The following is an 18183-nucleotide window of genomic DNA, read 5'->3' as shown; positions in this document are numbered from 1 at the left end:
CTCTCTCTACTCTATAGTACTTTCTTTATTTTGGTGCATCATCAAATGTTCAATTATTACTTTATTGATAGAGTTTTGAACCTCTTGATTACATCATTAATGTCACAAAGGTGGCAGTCAATTTCCACAAAGTTTGGCTGTCAAACTCTACAAAAAACTAACTACCAATTTCCACAAATGTGGCTGCCAACTTTCACATTTGTGGCTATTAATTTCTACAAGTGTGGCTGCCAAATTAGTTGCTGCCTTATTTTGTTCCCACATTAAAATGGAACAAGTAATTTTGGTCTTTTTATTTGATAAAAAGATGCATGCACTAGAAATAGATAAAACCTAAAACACCAAGGAGGGAGGGGGGGGGGTGGGGGGGATGCCACAAGAGTGAAATGGCAAAGGAAATTTTAAACCATTACTGTTGATAAGGAGTGACAATTAAGTAAAGGTCACCCTTTCTAGAAGCAGTTATTCTAGACAATTCAATCAAGTCTAAGTCTCTTGGCTCTATTCCAGTAGGAAGTTTCCAATCGAAGTGATAAAGCAATTGAGCCAACGGCAAATATATATTAGCTAAACCAAACGATATTCCAGGACAAATCCTTCTCCCACCACCAAAGGGAAGAAACTCAAAATTGTTACCAACAAAGTCCATAGAGCACTCTTCAAATCTCTCAGGTTTAAAGCTTTCTGCATTATCCCAATATTTTGGATCTCTTCCCAATGCCCAAACATTAACCATGACTTTGGTCTTCATAGGGATAGTGTAGCCATTTATTTTAGTTTCTTCTCTACATTCTCTTGGGACCAAAAGTGGAATTGGTGCATGAATTCTCAATGTTTCCTTAATGACTAGTTTCAAGTATTTCAGATCTTCCACATCATTTTCACCGAACTTTACTTTGTTTCTAAAAGCTTCTCGCACTTCTGCTTGAGCTTTGGATAATAAAGTTGGATTTTTGAACATTTCAGCCATAGCCCATACAGTTGTTGTTGATGAAGTTTCTGTTCCAGCAGCAAACAGGTCCTGCAATTAATGGCAAGTTACAATATTAATTTTTTTTTGCGATAGTTAAATAAGTAAGAATAAGCATAGTATATATTGAATACTTACAATAATAACAGCTTTGATATTGTCGTTGTTGATTGGAAATTGAAGACTTTTATCATTCATAAGTCTTAGAAGGACATCAACTAGATCTTCACCACCTATTGAATCGTCACTTTTGCGAGTTGCAAGGTTCTTCTTGTGCTCTTTGATGACATCCTCAACAATTGAATCTACCTTACGATGGGCATTTAGAAGTTGTTTCTTCGCTCCACCAAAACCATGAAGAAATTTGTATGAAGGGAAGATATCAGCCACATCAAATCCTTCTGTTAAGCTTATTACTTCTCTAATTAACTTTATAAATACTTCTTGCTCCTTTAGTACTTGCCCAAATGCTGATCTACATGTCATGGAACTTGTGAACCAAATGATCTTTTCCGTAAAATTAACTGGCTCACCAGAAAAAGAAGATGATTGGATAGAGTCAATGAGACGAACAACTTCATCACGCCTGATCGAGCTGAATGATCGTACATTCTTTGCACCCAACACTTCCATAACACAAATTTTACGCATTTGTCTCCAGTACTCACCTGTTAGTATAAAAATTGTCAGGTGTTATGCAACGTCTAACAAAATAAATCTGGGATGACAATGAAGAAAAATATATCAAAAGAGACATAACAATGTAAAATGGTAATTTGGTCATCAATTGTAACCAATATATGTATATTCTCTTCTCTTCTAAACAAGACTTTTTTAAGGTATGAAGGATTATATATAGATTTTTTTTTTATGAAAAGTAAACCCAATAATGAAAAATGTTTTGTGAAAATACTAGGCAAACGCCTTACACTCACCGTAGGGGATAAAGGCGATGTCTCGCCTATTATAACAGATAATGTCGGTGGCCAAGAGGCTAGGCCTAGATGCGAAAGCGATGTCATGAATTTTTAGTACTTGTTTTGCCATATCAGGAGAAGTAGCCACAACAGCAGAAACTTCACCAAGCTGAAGGTGCATGAGCGGTCCATATTTTTTGGCTAAATCTCTAAGAACACGGTGTGAAAGTCCGCCAGCCAGGTGATGCATACTTCCTATAAAAGGAAGTTTCCATGGACCTGGTGGCAATTTTTTAGTTTGGGTATTATTTGAGTACTTTTTCCATTTCCTTAACAAAAAGAGGAAACATAGGAAAAGGAAAATGGAAACCATTTGCATTTTGGGATATTTGATTCTTCAAACCTCAATTGAGTGTGCTCTTTTATAAGCTTCTGCTTTTGGCAACAAGAGGGATATGTAAATAATAACCATATATTTTTTTCAGTAACCTTTGTTTGTCAACATCTTATCCGAGACTTTGTTTACTATTTCATCCGTCTCAATTTATGTGACATAGGTTAAATTTCAAGAGTTAAACTTTATAATTTTAATTGTGAATTCAAACATGAAAGTGTATGTATAGATTATATCACTTATATGGGGTAAATTAGGATTCAATGACTTTTGGCGTACTTTGTACCTATGGCAAATAGAGGAAATAATTAAATTACTATTAATAAATATTAAAAATAAGAAAAAAAAATCTTATCTCTTGGAAGAGTCTTTTAAAGAATGACAAAAAGTTCAATCAACATTTTTAAAGGCGCTAAAAAGTATTATCCCAAAAAAAGTTAAATTGAATTATTGATGTTACATTTAAAAAAAAAAAAAAACAAGAGCCAGTTTGATGTTATTCTTACATCTACTTTTACAACTTCACCATGTAGAAGTAGGGGCAACACATTTACCGACAATTATAACATTTAAAAGCCCAAATTATATTTCATTTATTAAGAAAGTACTTTTATATGCTCAAGGACTTGTACGTGGTCTACTCACAATAGTACTTTTTAACTATGTCCTTGTTAGTTGGGACAATGAATTAAGGGTTATAAAAAAGTTTCAAAATTAAGGATTGGTGACTCAAGTTTTAATTATTGAGTAGGGGTGACAATTTTTAAATTAAGAATTAAGGGATTGCATTTTTCATCCCTAAGTTTTTTTTATTTAAACTTTAGTCCATCTTATATAAAATCCTAAATAATAAGAAATGGAGGGAAAAAAAGTGTACCAACAGCTCAATTTTTCCTTTTTCTCTCTTGCTTATTCTTCCCATTGTTGGGGGACCATTGTTGCTGCTCTTCTTCTTCATTCTTCTTCTCCATCATCATTTTTCTTCTTCTTCTTGTTCATCACCATTTTCTTCTGGTTGTTCATCATTTTTTTCTTCTTCAATTGATAATCACATTGTATTGCTGCTTTCAGACCAATTTTCATTCATATATCACTGGACATTACATCATAGGTGATTTTGGTAAGTAAACTAATGATTTTTACTCTAATTTTTCATTTTGATAGTTTGAGTGTTTCTTCAAAATTTTACAGCCCGTACCCAACAGGTAAGTCATTTGTTGCAACAGATATATTACTTGTTGGATACATATTACAGTACCATGTCAAGCTGGGACTGAACCAGAAGCTTCTCCCAACAGATAAGTCATTTATTTCAACTGATGCGTCATCTGCTGCACCAGATGACTCATTTGTTGCAACAGAGGGCTTACCTGTTGGATACATATTACAATATCAGACCAAGCTGGGAAAGAACTAGAAGCTTGTCACAATAGATGAGCCATTTATTGCAACATATGAGTCATCTGCTGCACTAGACGACTCATCTGTTGCAACATATGGCTTACCTGTTGAATACATGTTACAGTACCAGGCCAAACTAGGACAAAATCAGAAATTTGTCCAAACAGGTAAGTCATATATTGCAACATATCAATTACCTATTCTAACAAATCAATTGCCTGTTGCAACAAATGACTCATCTGTTACAACAATTGACTTACATGTTGGATAAACTTCTGGTTCTGGACATGTATCCAATAAGTGAATCATCAGTTGCAACAAGTGAATAATCTGCTACAATGGATGACCTACTTGTTGCAATAGATGATTGACTTGCTGGGACAATGATTGTGCATATGATTTTTAACTGTATATAGCCACTCAACTTTACTATACAATCATTATTAAATATTTTTAATAAATTCCTTTAGGTACCATTAATGGAAGAATCAATAACAATAGCTGTTGATTGTTATGGTGAATGGATTGAGAAAAACAATCGATTTATTTGGCGTTGGAAGGATGGTGACATGTCAGAGTCAGTATTGATGACTGTCCAAAGGGATATTTTGTATAATGATTTTGTGAACTCAATCATTAGCTATTGTGGACTAAATTGTCAACCAAATGATCTTGTCATCAGTTACATGCACAAGTCTTTTGAAAATCAGAGGGTCCTGCCTTTTAAGATAAGCAATCAACTTCGTTTGGGTGCTTATCTGAGTGATGCAACTAGGTCCATTTTAAGGGTGTACGTTGTTGAAAAACCGATAGAGAATGAAAATGTAGGACAAGACCAACAAAATCTGTTAAATGATGAATTGAATACTCCAGATGATGAGATTGGACATGATGTGGAGGAGGACCAAACCCCTACACCTATTGTTGATATAAGGGGCAGTTCTCAGTTAAAACAGTTGAACAATCTTCAAGATGATGAGACAGGTTTTTACATAGGAATGACATTCAAGAACAAAGACGAACTAGTCACTTCATTGCATATTGCTTGCTTGAAAAAAGATTTCAGACTTGCAAAGGTGACTAATTCGCGTAGTGTGTATTGTTTTAAATGTGCACATCCAGAGTGCAAATAGTGGTTAAGGGTTGTGAAATTCATAAGTTCTGATAGATTTTGTATTAAAATTTATAAAAAGTATCACACATGTGGTTCAGAGCATATTACGAGTCATAATCCACATGCCACAGCAAAAGTCCTTGGTAAATACTTCAAAAATAGCTTTCCTAATGGTAAAGGTCCATCTACAAGAGATATGACCAATCAACTCCGTACAGAATTGGGTTGTAAGGTGAGTTATTGGAAGATATATAAGGGTAGGGAGATTGCAAAGTCTTTGGTTAGGGGAACACATGAGCACGGGTATGGAGTGCTTGATGCATACCGCTATATGCTTGAGTCCGCAAATCCAGGAAGTAAGACGGCATTGCAGGTTGATGAAAATGGAAAGTTCAAGTACGTTTTTGTATATTTCACGAAAGGCGTATGGAGTTGGTCAACTCACCAAACATATTTGTTCCTTCAATGGAAAAACAAATATCAAAGAATATCAATTTGGGAAATAAGTTATTGGCCCATCAAATAGCCAATTACAAGTTTAGTATCAACGGTCATGGTGATGTTGCCACGGTCGATCTTCAAAGAAGAATGTGCACATGTAGAGTTTTTGACTTGGACAAAATACCTTGTCCACATGCTATGGCAGCGCTTCGATCCCAATATGGTGCACATTTTGGAAATCAGATCTATGAGTACTCGTCTTCATATTATTCGGTGGAAAAATACATAATTGCATATTGTGAGGAAATTAATCCGGTGCCTCCTGAAGATTCTTGGATTGTTCCTTTGGAGATATTGGAGAGAGAAATACCTCCTCCATATGTTGACCCAAGCAAACCGGGAAGAAGGCGAACGAAGAGGAGGCGTGGAGTCGGGGAATCATTTCCAACAAGAAAAAATAAGTGTTCAATATGTAAAAATATTGGACACAAGAGAACAACATGCCCGGTTCGAAATGCTCCATAATTATTGTAATAGTGAAATAGCTATTTTGTACTTAGTTATGAATCTGATAATTGTAATTCATTTTGGTTAATTTTGTATGTTCATACTTATTATATACAATATATTAGTTATGCTCATTCGTTGCAACAAACTTTGCATATTTTGCATTAGATGCGTTATTTATTGCAATAGATAATCCATCTGTTGAAAATAATCAAATAAATATGATCATCTGTTGCAACAATTATAGGAATCTGTTACAACAAATATCTAATATGTATTATCTGTTGCAATAGATGACCCATCCAATGGAAATAATCAAGCATATATGCTCATTTGTTGCAATGGATGCTTCATCTGTTGCAATATATGAGCATCAGTTGCAACAGATGAGTATATATGTTTGATCAATTTCAATCGACTCTATATTATTTTGATATGAAATGCTTCATTAACCCATAATTGGTGATAAATAAACTTATTTAATTATAATTAACTTTCAATTAATAAGTTCAATTACATTTTCGATGCATTATAGAGTAATTACATGATCAGCTAACTGTATTCGTCTTAAATAAAGTGATCAATTTATTATTTTGATATGAAATGCTTCATTAACCCATAATTGGTGATAAATAAACTTATTTAATTATAATTAACTTTCAATTAATAAGTTCAATTACATTTTCGATGCATTATAGAGTAATTACATGATCAGCTAACTGTATTCGTCTTAAATAAAGTGATCAATTTATTATTTTGATATGAAATGCTTCATTAGCCCATAATTAGTAATAAATAAAGTTATTTAATTATAATTACCTTTCAATTAATAAGTTCAATTACATTTTCGATGCATTATAGAGTAATTACATGATCAGCTAACTGTATTCGTCTTAAATAAAGTGATCAATTTATTATTTTGATATGAAATGCTTCATTAACCCATAATTGGTGATAAATAAACTTGACTGATTTAAATATCTTTTTTTCTCTTGGCTTTCTTAAGCGTGCAACTTTAGGAAGAGGTTTAGAAGGAGGATGACATCTCAGTCCAGTCACTATGGCAAATTCTTTCATGCCAAAACAAACTGGCATGCCACAGTAGTTTATCCAAATCTCATCCATTTTCTTGTTCTTATCCTCCAAAGTATAAGAATCATCTCCCTTATACTTGATCCTGAGCTTGAGAAGATCATACACCATACTCATTTGAAAACGTGCATTGTTAGCCTCCGGCAGATCAAGAAAGTATCCAAAAACAGCTAGATTTAAAGAAATCCTCCAACTTTTCATTCATCAATATCGTTCTAAAAGCATCAAATTTGGCACCCATGGCTGATTTTACAACAAAATCACCTGTCAAATTTGTAGGGTCATCTATAGGCATCTCTACCTGAAACTTGTTAATATTAAAAGTTTTGACAACATCTTCATCTCCTTCCTCACATTCTTTTTCACCTTCCTCCTCATCTTCTTTATCATTTTCAGTTTCTTCATCATCTCCATCTTCATCATTTATTTCCTTTTCTTCTTCATTTTTATTTTATCTTCCTCCTCTACAATTTTCATATTTTCATTATGTTTCTGTACACAAGTTCTTCTAATGGTGTTTGTACTTTAGCAACTTTACTTGATTTATCAAAGACTAATTCACTTGTTTTTCTTTTGGAAGCCATTTTATCTACAAATAGAAAAAATGAAAAAACTTACAATCAATTGTGCATCATTAAAAAAAGATAGCAATAAATTTAATAAATTCAACATATTATACTATTCTACAGATAATTCACTTGTTGCAACAAATAACCCATCTGTTGTAACAAATAGGCCATCTATTGCAACAGGGGAGGCCCTAATGTAGTTAATTTCAAAAGATAAATATAAGAACACCAACAAAACAAAGAATTGATGCAAAGAGATGGCCATCAAAAAATTGGGAATGCATTTGAAAATATAATTGATGCAAATAGGACTCTTCACGAGATCAAACTTCTTTCTCACATTTGAAACTGCTAACGAATACATAAAGAGAAGACAACTCAAGTCTTCTTTTTCTTTATAACTAAAAAGGAAAAGAGATCAAACTTCTTTCTCACATTTGAAACTACTAACGAATACATAAAGTTCTTTCTCACATTTGAAACTACTAACGAATACATAAAGTTCTTTCTCACATTTGAAACTACTAACGAATACATAAAGTTCTTTCTCACATTTGAAACTACTAACGAATACATAAAGTTCTTTCTCACATTTGAAACTACTAACGAATACATAAAGTTCTTTCTCACATTTGAAACTACTAACGAATACATAAAGTTCTTCTTTTGGGCAGAATCTCTAGCTTACGCTATTGAAATACTCATGGCCCCATGACAAACTCTTCTAATCTTCCTCCAATTGCAACATAACTACTTGTAAATTAGAACAACGAATCGTATATTAGCCAATAGTTCAGTTTGGTTAAAAAAATTTAAGCATTTGAACTTAGCCCAAGTGTAGAAAATAATTGTATATTAGCCAATAATTCAGTTTGTCCTGTACTTGTTGCTTTGGTCCAAAAATATTATAGTCACATGGATCTTATTCCATATATGTAAGAGTTTATAAGTAAAGAAGAATAAAGCCCTTCTCTTTGCCGGAATTGTCAAAAGTAAAAATCATGTGAACTCTAGAAAATTGACTTTAGCATTGTTCTTGGAGACAATAAATTATTTATGATGTTTTGATTATGTGTTCTTTTCTTCATTCTTTCCAACAAACTCAAGAATACCAACAACACCAATTGATTCAATACAACAACACAAACATCAACAACAAGTCAATATATCAACAATTGTTTGAGAAATACAAATACTAAATATGTCTCCAAAAAAATTCAAAATTCACAATAACTATTACTATTACACAACAATGATGGAGAACAACAACAAAAAAAATTCACATTTCGCTTCTTTTTGGATTTTTCTAGATCAACAACAACAACCAATTAAGGTTTTTTTCGGATGTCTTTCTTTTTCAAGCATCAAATTCTAAAATTGCTAGCGTATATATAAAGGAAAGACAACTCAAGCTCATCTTTTTCTTTAATATTAAAAAGCCCTAATTTTTTCAAAAATAAAAGTTTTTACCTGAGAAGAGAGAAAATTGATGCTTAGAATCGAAGAAGTTGTCGAAAATTGAAAAGTTGCCGGAAGTCGATTGGGAGCAATGACGGAGCAGATTTAAGGAAGAGAAGAGATGTTTGAGGATTTGAGTCGGAAGAGAGGAAGAACTATGAAGAAGAGAAGTTGAAGAAAGTGGAGTCCCAAGAAAGAGGAGAGAATTTTGGATTGTTTTGTATTTTAAAATTTGGACTGTTTTGTATTTTTAAAAAGATTAGAAGTTTTGAAAATGTTAATTCAGTCCTAATTAACTTAATCTAATAATTAAATGTCTTTGACTTGTTTTTGGTCAAAATAGTCACCAAAATTTAAATAAGGACTTAAAAGACACCTTTTGTTCAATTTTCTCTTGTTAGTTGAGGCAATTTATCTATCGATGTGATATGTGAACAACTATTTTGCACCAATTGCCAAAAACCTTAGGTTATCCTAATCATGTGTTATCACGATCGACGATGACCAGCCATCTACGGTGGTTGGTTAAGAGATTCATATTAATTCTTTAACCCATTTCCCTCTCATCAATCCATCACGGCCCGTTAATCCTATAGTTTTGCCTAAATCAGTGATTAGTTCAATCCTCTATAATCATTTAAAATTTATTAGGTAAAATTCATAAAATGTTTTGGGCTATGTTGAATTGAAGATATATTAATTCAAACAAATATTGTGGAGATTAATGTAGTTGGATTAGTTATTTAACTCCAATAAATATGAATTCAATTAAGTCCAATGATCGTTTGAGCTTTCAATAGATGAGGCTAAGCTGAATAAATCATCTTATTCTAGCGGCCTAATTTGGTGTCACGTGTCAAATAACGTTGCATGCCAAGTCAAATGAAGAAGTCAATACCATCATGTCACATGTCAAAAATGACACAGAATGTCAAGTCAAATTAGAGGTCAATAAAAATGTCATGTGTCTACAAGTAATATATTCCGACTAATCAAATATTGCCATGTCACTTAAATTTGATTGACAGAAGAAAACTTGTCTTCATCATGTCACTCAAATCGAATTTTTCTGAGGAAGTTTATCCTTATCACAACTCCTCTATTCTACAACTATAAATAATGGTCCTTATAATTTAGAAAAGACATCAGAATTCTGACAAAAAGCAAGAGAGAGCTCGTGGATCAAAAGTCGCGGATTTCTCTACATGTTCAACCATTCAAGTTCAGGAAACAACTCAAGATCAAGACCACAATATTCAAGAACAAGTTCAAATGCCCTTGAATTCAAGTACAAGTCAAGATCAAGCTCAAAGGCCCTTTGATCCAAAGTGCAACTAAAGATTCAAAAACAAGCTCAAAAGCTCTTGAATTCAATTACAAGTCAAGATCAAGATCAAGTTCATCAAGATTCAAGATCAAGCTCACAAGCCCTTGAATTCAAATTTGAAAGACGAATCAGAGGATTCATAGAGATTGCAACACACAAGTTTGAAATAAAATACTACAACTGTTGCGATGTTTTTCAGTCTTGATTATTCTTTTCTCAACGCTTATTTTATTATTACACCCTCATCTTTCAGAGTAAAAATATCAATATCGATTTGATCCCAATTAAGTAGATTAATTATATTGCTAGTAAACCGATTGTAAAGTGATGGATTGAACTGAAGTTTCACGAACACAAAAGAGAATTTACAATATCCAGTCATTGGTAAATTTTCCTATGGTTGGCCTAATCTTGTGGATCTAGGAAAATACAATGTGATATAAAGGTTATTGTAAAATTGGCTTCTTTAGAAACAAACATATACGTATGTTGCTATGCGCTTTGATCTAATGGAAGATTTTGTGAATATAATGTCTAAGAGTACCTATTATATTAAGGTTAATGATTGTCTATCATATTAAATTAAATGAGACCATTGATGTATGACTCAAGATTTAGAATAGATGAGGAAACACCACAAGTCAAGGTCTGAATTTCTTTTCCCAATCTTATGCCTACTTTTTTTGTCGAAGAAGCTATGTTCACATTAACTTTGGTTGTATGAAAACCTCTTTATTTGGACATAATAATTATTAATAAAATTCGACCTAGTTGTGCTAGGATCAAGATACAAGTAGAATTGATTGTGAAACTACTAAATTATGTCAAGATGGAGATTGTAGATGAAATTACTAGAGTAATTCGCAGTGACAATGTTAAGATACAATACAATATGTTACCAAAGAATTTTTCACTTTTGTTGAGAGTGAAAAATTATTGTTTGGCCATGAAAATTCTATATACAATTCGAAGTTGTATTTGACTTTTTAGGAAAGCACCAAAAAAACCTTGTTTTTTTTACTTTTATCACTATATTTTTCTTGTTTTTTCAAAATTTATCCTAATTTAATCTGTTTTCTTAAAATGATCCTATTTAAATTGTATTTTATGTTTAAATCATATTTCATCTTCTTCTTTTTTTTAGGAAAAGTACATCCAAACAAACAAATATTATTTGCAAATATTATAACTAAACATAACTCCATCTTCAACTTCAAAATTTTCAAATACATTAAATAAAATATTATAAATCATCTCATTAATTATTAATTATTAATTAGATATTAAATAATTTATTATTTCGAAGCTAGCTGAATATCATAAAAAAAAATGGAAAAATATGAGAAGTCACATTACATTATCTATCATAGTCAACCATTAAAATAGTTTTAAGACCTTTCCTAACCAGATCGTTGTTTTAAGAAGTCCAAGAAAATGTTTAAATATATTATCCAATTAAATGTGAAATTAAAGACATTAAAGACATTAAAGAAAATGAAAGATAAAGACCCTCATTTTCATAAATTAATTTCTTAAAATTCTTGTCGCTTCATTTGCCTATATTGAATGAAGATGGTTTTTGCAAATTTATAAATACAAATCTTCTATATATATATATATATATATATAATAAAGGAGAAACATAGACAAGGTGATGTGGCACCTCTCTATAGCCTCCATTTACATTTATCTTTTTTCTCCTTTTTTGGCATTTTAAAAAAATTAAATTAATTATTGTATGTAAAAGTAATTAATTAACTAATTACAAATAAATATTTTATTAATGGATGAACATTTACAACAAAACTCTTCACATTTTTTTTATTTGTTTGTCTAAATTCTAATAAAAAAATGATAATATTTTCTTATATTTTAAGTATTTTTAATTTATTCACTAGGAGTTATTAGTCATGACTTACCTCTCTTTAATTTTAACTTTTAATAATATTCATAACTCCCATAATTTTTATGTTCATAACCTCCAAAACTTAAATTTGTAAGTTTATGATGTCTTATGGTATTCCCCTATTTTGCCTATAAATTCATATTTAGTTTCATGAAGATTCACATTCAAGATTACCCTTTCTCTTCTTCATCATATTGGTTTGTGAATGAACTAACATGTAACAAAAAGAAGTACATGAAGGTAAGAAATATTTCATTCTCAAGTCTTTATTTTTTCATTTGTAAAATTTTGTCTATATAAATTCATATTTAGTTTCATGAAGATTCACATTTAAAATTATCATTTCTCTTCTTCATCATAATTGTTTGTGAATTATCTAACATGTAACAAAAAAGAAGTACATGAAGGTAAGATATATTTCATTCTCAAGTCTTTATCTTTATTTTTATTTTTATGTACTTGGACATGCTTTCTTAATAGTTTGTTTATATATGTATTACATATCATTCACCAAGCAAGTATAATTTTAAAAAAAATGCCTTTGTAATTCTTAACAATGTGTTGTCAATGTCACACCCCTATTTTTTTCCAAATCAATGATTGTTTTGAAAAAAAAAGAGTTTTTCCAATTAAAGTGACATTTTGAAAACAAATTATTTTATTATTCAGAATCGTCACTTGAAATTGAGTTTTGGTGTTCCAAGTCACCTTATTTGAATCCCTAATAAAAAGAAAGTTGACTATTTATTTTATTGGTCCGCGAACTAGAAGTCTAGGTAAGAAATTTTGTTGACTGAGGGGAAGGTGTCAAGCACCCCTCGAGTCTCGTGGTTCTAGCACGGTCGCTTTGTTAACTTATATATGATTTGACTTAGTTTTGGATATATTATGTTTATGAGCCTAACAATTTACTTATGTCCCGCCCTCTTTGATTTATTTTAAACTTACCTTTAAACTGTCTTATTTTTATTAGTGTGTGGTGTATTGGTAGCAGCGTTTTTCAACCTTTCCACAAATTATTTTATTTATTAATATGTAAAGACTAAAATTGGTTTTGTGCTCTTTGGATCCTAATATTAGCCTATTATTATCATTATCGATCTAATCATGTTCCTAGTATTTAATTGAATAAAATCTAATTATTAAAATAAAAAAATTCAAAATAAACCAATTAATTAAAAACTTTTTAATATTTTGCATTAAAAGGAATGCGAAGAGAGTTGTAGATTTGATTTTTTATTTATATTTCAATTCTTCTAATAAAACAATAAACACAATTTTACTAAGTATACAAAGTGGGGAAAGTAACTTAACTTATTAGAACTAAATTTCATCTAAATATTATTAACTACATAGCATAGAGTATTAAGCTTCGTATTTTAATTAAGAACAAGATAAAAATGAGACTTTTAAGCGTGCTACAAATTTTACTCTAAATTTAATGATATAAAATTCTCAATCTATTTCATATCATAATGCAAAAATTAAACACTCATAAATTTGAGCTGCTTTATAACATTGGAATCACATCTTGTGTAATAATATAATGAAGATCACGTGTTACCTTTTGTGAAAATTAATTCACAAAGAAAAGACCACAATAGGAACCACGAATTTAGAACCACGAAAGCAAACCTCGAACTCAACTTTTACCCTGTTATTTTTATTTTCTTGTATATGTATGTGTTGTCTGTAGTAGAAAAGATGAATGAATTTTTGTATGTGTGGGTGGGTGGATTTGGTTTTGTAGTGTTTTCTTTGTGTTGCTGAATTTTTCTTCTTCTTTTTTTCTGCGTGAGTGTGTGTGTTGGTATTATATAGGGGTGTGTAGAATGATTTTTTTTTTCTGTCTGTCTCTGTTAATATGTTAATATAGTAGTGCATGTGTGTGTAGACGTGTGTGGGTGTATAGTGGTGAGGGAATGTGGAGTGTAGTTGCTGATGTATGGTAGGAAATGGGGAGGGAAGTGGGGTAGTTGTCACGCCCTGAGCCTATATCCTGGGCGGGACTGGCACTCGAAGACCATTGCTGGCCCCAAGCAAACCCTTGGCCTGGCTTACTTAAATCAGCGGAAGAAAATATTCATATCTATAATGATCAATGAACTTAACTGAACTGAATAATAAAATAACTGAGAATGTTTTAAAGATTAAACATTCAACTTGGCCAAAAGTGGCAACCCAAATCTTAACAATAAGAAATGAAAATGAAAAGACTCACAAGACTAACATCTGACTGTCTATGAAGCCTCTAAAACAACTGAGATGGATGTTGGGACAAACCCCACAACATCCTAATGAACTAACTAGAAAACAATCTGTCTATGAAGCCTCTAAACAACTGATATGGATGTCCGGACAGGCCCATGACATCCTAATGAACTAATAATAAAACCGAAAGCAATAAAAGGGACCCTTCGGAAGCAAATAGGCTCACCACACGACTCTGAGTGCTCAAACTGGATCAACGAGGCACTGGATTCTGATCCTGGTTACCTACGTCTACATTATAACAATATGCAGGTCAACTGGCATCAGTACATTGAATGTACGAGTATGCGAGTTGGAATGCTAAACATAACTAAAGCTTGAAAAGAATCTGAAAGAAACACTTATCTTGGCTCCTCTCAACTCACGAATAACTTAACTCAGAATAAAGCAATGAACACATGTAATATATGAAAAGCTTTATAAAACAGTAAAAGTAACTTAGTTCGTTAAAGGAAATGCAGTAACAAACTCAACTTTACTCGAATAATAAAATAATATAGTTTCTGTGGGAGATTCTCTAACCGACAACCACCACTATCATGAGACTAAGTGGTGATACAGCGTCTTGCCCACGCTGCCAAAACTGTCCTATACTTTGCCATCATATAGAATGCTTAACTTAGTGGATCCACTAGCTTAACTTATGTGATCATCTAAAAAGTATGACCCATTAATACTCATGATGGGTACATGGTTTATGGAGATCACTTGAGTTAATATGAACTCGCATCCCCATATCGGTGCTCAATACTACTCCCAAAATATACTTAGCTCATATATTTTTTTAAAACAACTTCTTTCTTTGGTTTGAGATAGTTACTCAAAACTTAGCTTAAAAGCTTCTTGGAATCGATGTTCCCTTTTCTTGCTCAAATGTGAAAACATTTATAAACTCTTAAGGAATACTTACTTCCCTTATAACTTCTTTGAGAAATGAACTGAACTCTTTAATTAGTCTTAGATTAACTTGGAACTTTTAGTCTTAAAACAAAGTTGAAACATTTGTAAAAGACCCTTGAAAACTTTGATGACTTCACTTGACTTGACTCTTAACTTCACTTGAATTGACTTTTAACTTTCCTTGAATTGAATTATGGATTCAAGGATTATGATTTGTGATAGGAAAGGTCTCTTGATGTTTAGGAATGATTTCGAATAGCTAAACTTGAGAAAAGTTACGAAATCACCGTCTTGGAACACGTCCGCGATGCGAAGATGCTCCTAAATAAATGCTCGCGAAATTAAATTTTGAGACAAAGGAGTCTGTGTCCTATCCTCGACGCGGAGGAAAAATTTGCTCACTGGGGGAACAAGTCCGCGACGCGGACTTTTTCCAGGAACCCTACTCAACTTTTTCCTTCTTTGTTTTCCAGCCCCAATTCGCCTAAACTCGACTATCTTTCTCAAATTCATTTTAGATCCCGATGCCCAGCATATATGCTCAAGAACCTAACTCAAAACAACCCTAAAACACAACATAAGGGTCTCCGAAACTCCACAATTCAACCCAATTCAAGAACAACATTCAAATTCCAAAATTCATGTCAAGAACACCAACTTTTAAACTCTTTTAGGATGAATTGAGATGAACTAAACATGTTTGGCGCGTGGGTGAATGAACCCAACGCTATGAGAGACTAACATACTTGGTAGAAGTAAATCCTTGGCGAAAACACCAACTTTCTTGATCGATCTTGAAGAATCTTGCTTTTCCTCTTCTCCTTTCTCTTGCGTTCTTTCTCCAGAAGCCCTAACACTATTTCTCAAAAGTGTAGACTGAACTAACTCAGTTTTGACCCAACTATTTTATTAAAAATGGATTTAATTAATTGGGTAAGGAAAAGACCAAACTACCCTCAAAAATCCGGATTGAGCATTTCCTTATTCGAACAGCCCAACTTTCAAAGAGGATAACTCACTCATACAAACTCGGAATCGCGTAAACTTGGAGGCGTTGGAAATATCATTCCAAGAGCTTTCCAACCATATCTGGAACTACACCTAACTCATCCTGAGCTAGGAGTTATGGTCATTTGAAGTTGATCGGGAAAAAAAAACTCACTTTAACTTGATTAAAATTTCCAGATTTCCTTATACTTTCCAAAAATAACTATTTCCAGATTTTAAACTTCCTTCTAGTTCTTTCTAGTTGCGAAATGTTACAGTAGTGTAGATGTAGAAGTGGGTAGTGTAGGTTAGTAATTATTTTTATTTAAATTATATAAAGAATATAAAAATATTACTCCCTCTCTTTGAACTAATAAAATATAAGAAAATTTAGATAATTTATTTTAAAATGTAATTAAGAAATACTAGTTTATATTAAAAACATATATTTTTTGTAGTTTTCAAATCTTTTAAAATAAACTTACTAAAATACGATGAAAAACAAAATATTTAATGTAGACTTAGAAGAAATATTTAAGGAATAAAAATAGCGTAAAACCTTATGTTCGGTCAAAAATTACGTGTCTACTGTTTGCCCCTCTTTGACTGAAAACACGAAGAGATTTCAGACAAAGAAGTAGATAACGTGACAAGTTTTGACCGGACTTGTATTTGAAGGGAAAATTTGAGCGACCTAGTCTTGGTTTTGAACATCCTGCATATCCCGGGTTATAAGGGAATCAAGTCAGGTGTATTTCAAGGAGATGAGGCGATAAGTTGGAAGTTAAGTGAGGTTCAATCGATGTCCCAGGTCGCGGCTCCTATCCTTACATTAAAAAAATGAAAGGTAATAGTCAAAAGGAAAATAAAAGTACTAGCTCCTATCTATGCAGCTTCTCTTGAATCTACACTTGAGTCTTGACTTTCAGACATTACTTTGAATTTTTTGGGTGAGTATCTTGATCTTGAATGGAATTTGATGCTTTATTTGCCACTTTGAGTGAGCTTTTGGCACTCTTCAGAATGACAATTGAAAATGTTCTTAAATGCCTGTTTGTTTTGTTGATCAATAGCTGAATAGAAATAGATGTCAGGAAGTCAGACTGCTACATGCATTGAAAAAGCTGATTCTGGTTATCATGGGAATTGATCATTCTGAAAAGAGTTGAAACTTTGTTCTTGAATTTCAAATTCATGTTTCGCTTGAAGAAACCTGAAAACCATCACAAACAAAAGAAATAAACAAAAAAAATTCCCCAGTTTTCACTGAATTTTTTTTTTGTTATTAGCAAATGTGAATTTAAAAAAATAAACTCAGACTAGGAAGTGCTTATCCTAGGAAAAAAATAAAAATTAACGATCTCAGAATAGGAAGTGTTTATCTTAGGAGAAAGTACCCAAATCTCATTATGTAGGAGGGTCCAGCTAAACCCATTATGTAGGAGGGTCCTGCTAAACTAAATTTCATTGTGTAGGAGGGCCCTGCTAAGAGGGTCCTGCTAGTCCTATTATGAAGGAGGGTCTTGCTAAACTAAATCACATTATGTAGGAGGGTCCTGCTAAACTAAATCACATTATATAGGAGGGTCTTATGATGCTAATCGTGACCAACGACACTAACCTATGGTACGAGTGTCTCCGATCGTCGATAATATAGTAACCCAACCAAGGGTTGGGGTCATGTCCCAAGGGAGTTGTTTTGAGAATTAGTAGAAAAATAAAATTTAGTTCTAATTAGTCGTAGCTAAAGACATTAACGATTAAAATTATAGCAAATTAAAGGGGGTGACACAAAAGTGTCAAATATCAATTGGGGGTTTTGTCACAAGTAGTAGAAACAACAAAAATAACAAAAAAATCAAGTATGGAGACAAGTTCTTGGGGTGTAACCGCAATACAAGTTGAGATAAATCGTTAGGTACATGCTTT

General features: G+C 32.2%; 1 protein-coding gene across 1 annotated transcript; it reads right to left on the bottom strand.

Annotated features, from left to right (window-relative positions):
* Positions 1–409: 409 nt before the first annotated feature.
* Positions 410–1776, bottom strand: LOC102583309 (cytochrome P450 71D7-like). Its single transcript, XM_015310038.1, has 2 exons — positions 1109–1776; positions 410–1021 (listed from the first exon to the last, which is right to left on the bottom strand). Exons 1-2 carry the CDS (start codon positions 1619–1621, stop codon positions 410–412), a joined length of 1125 nt encoding a protein of 374 aa, XP_015165524.1. The 5' UTR covers positions 1622–1776.
* Between the last annotated feature and the right edge of the window lie 16407 nt (positions 1777–18183).

The sequence above is a fragment of the Solanum tuberosum genome, unplaced genomic scaffold (assembly GCF_000226075.1).
Source record: "Solanum tuberosum cultivar DM 1-3 516 R44 unplaced genomic scaffold, SolTub_3.0 scf00123, whole genome shotgun sequence".
NCBI classification, from domain to species: Eukaryota; Viridiplantae; Streptophyta; class Magnoliopsida; order Solanales; family Solanaceae; genus Solanum; species Solanum tuberosum.
Note: the sequence above shows the minus strand (reverse complement) of the source record. Positions and strands in the feature narration are given on the sequence as shown.

Excerpts from the sequence above, each read along its gene's own strand:
- LOC102583309 (XM_015310038.1), bottom strand. The coding sequence starts at position 1,621 with ATGCGTAAAATTTGTGTTATGGAAGTGTTGGGTGCAAAGAATGTACGA. Across the intron at positions 1,022-1,108 it reads ATATCAAAGCTGTTATTATT|GACCTGTTTGCTGCTGGAAC; the intron begins GTAAGTATTCAA and ends CATTAATTGCAG.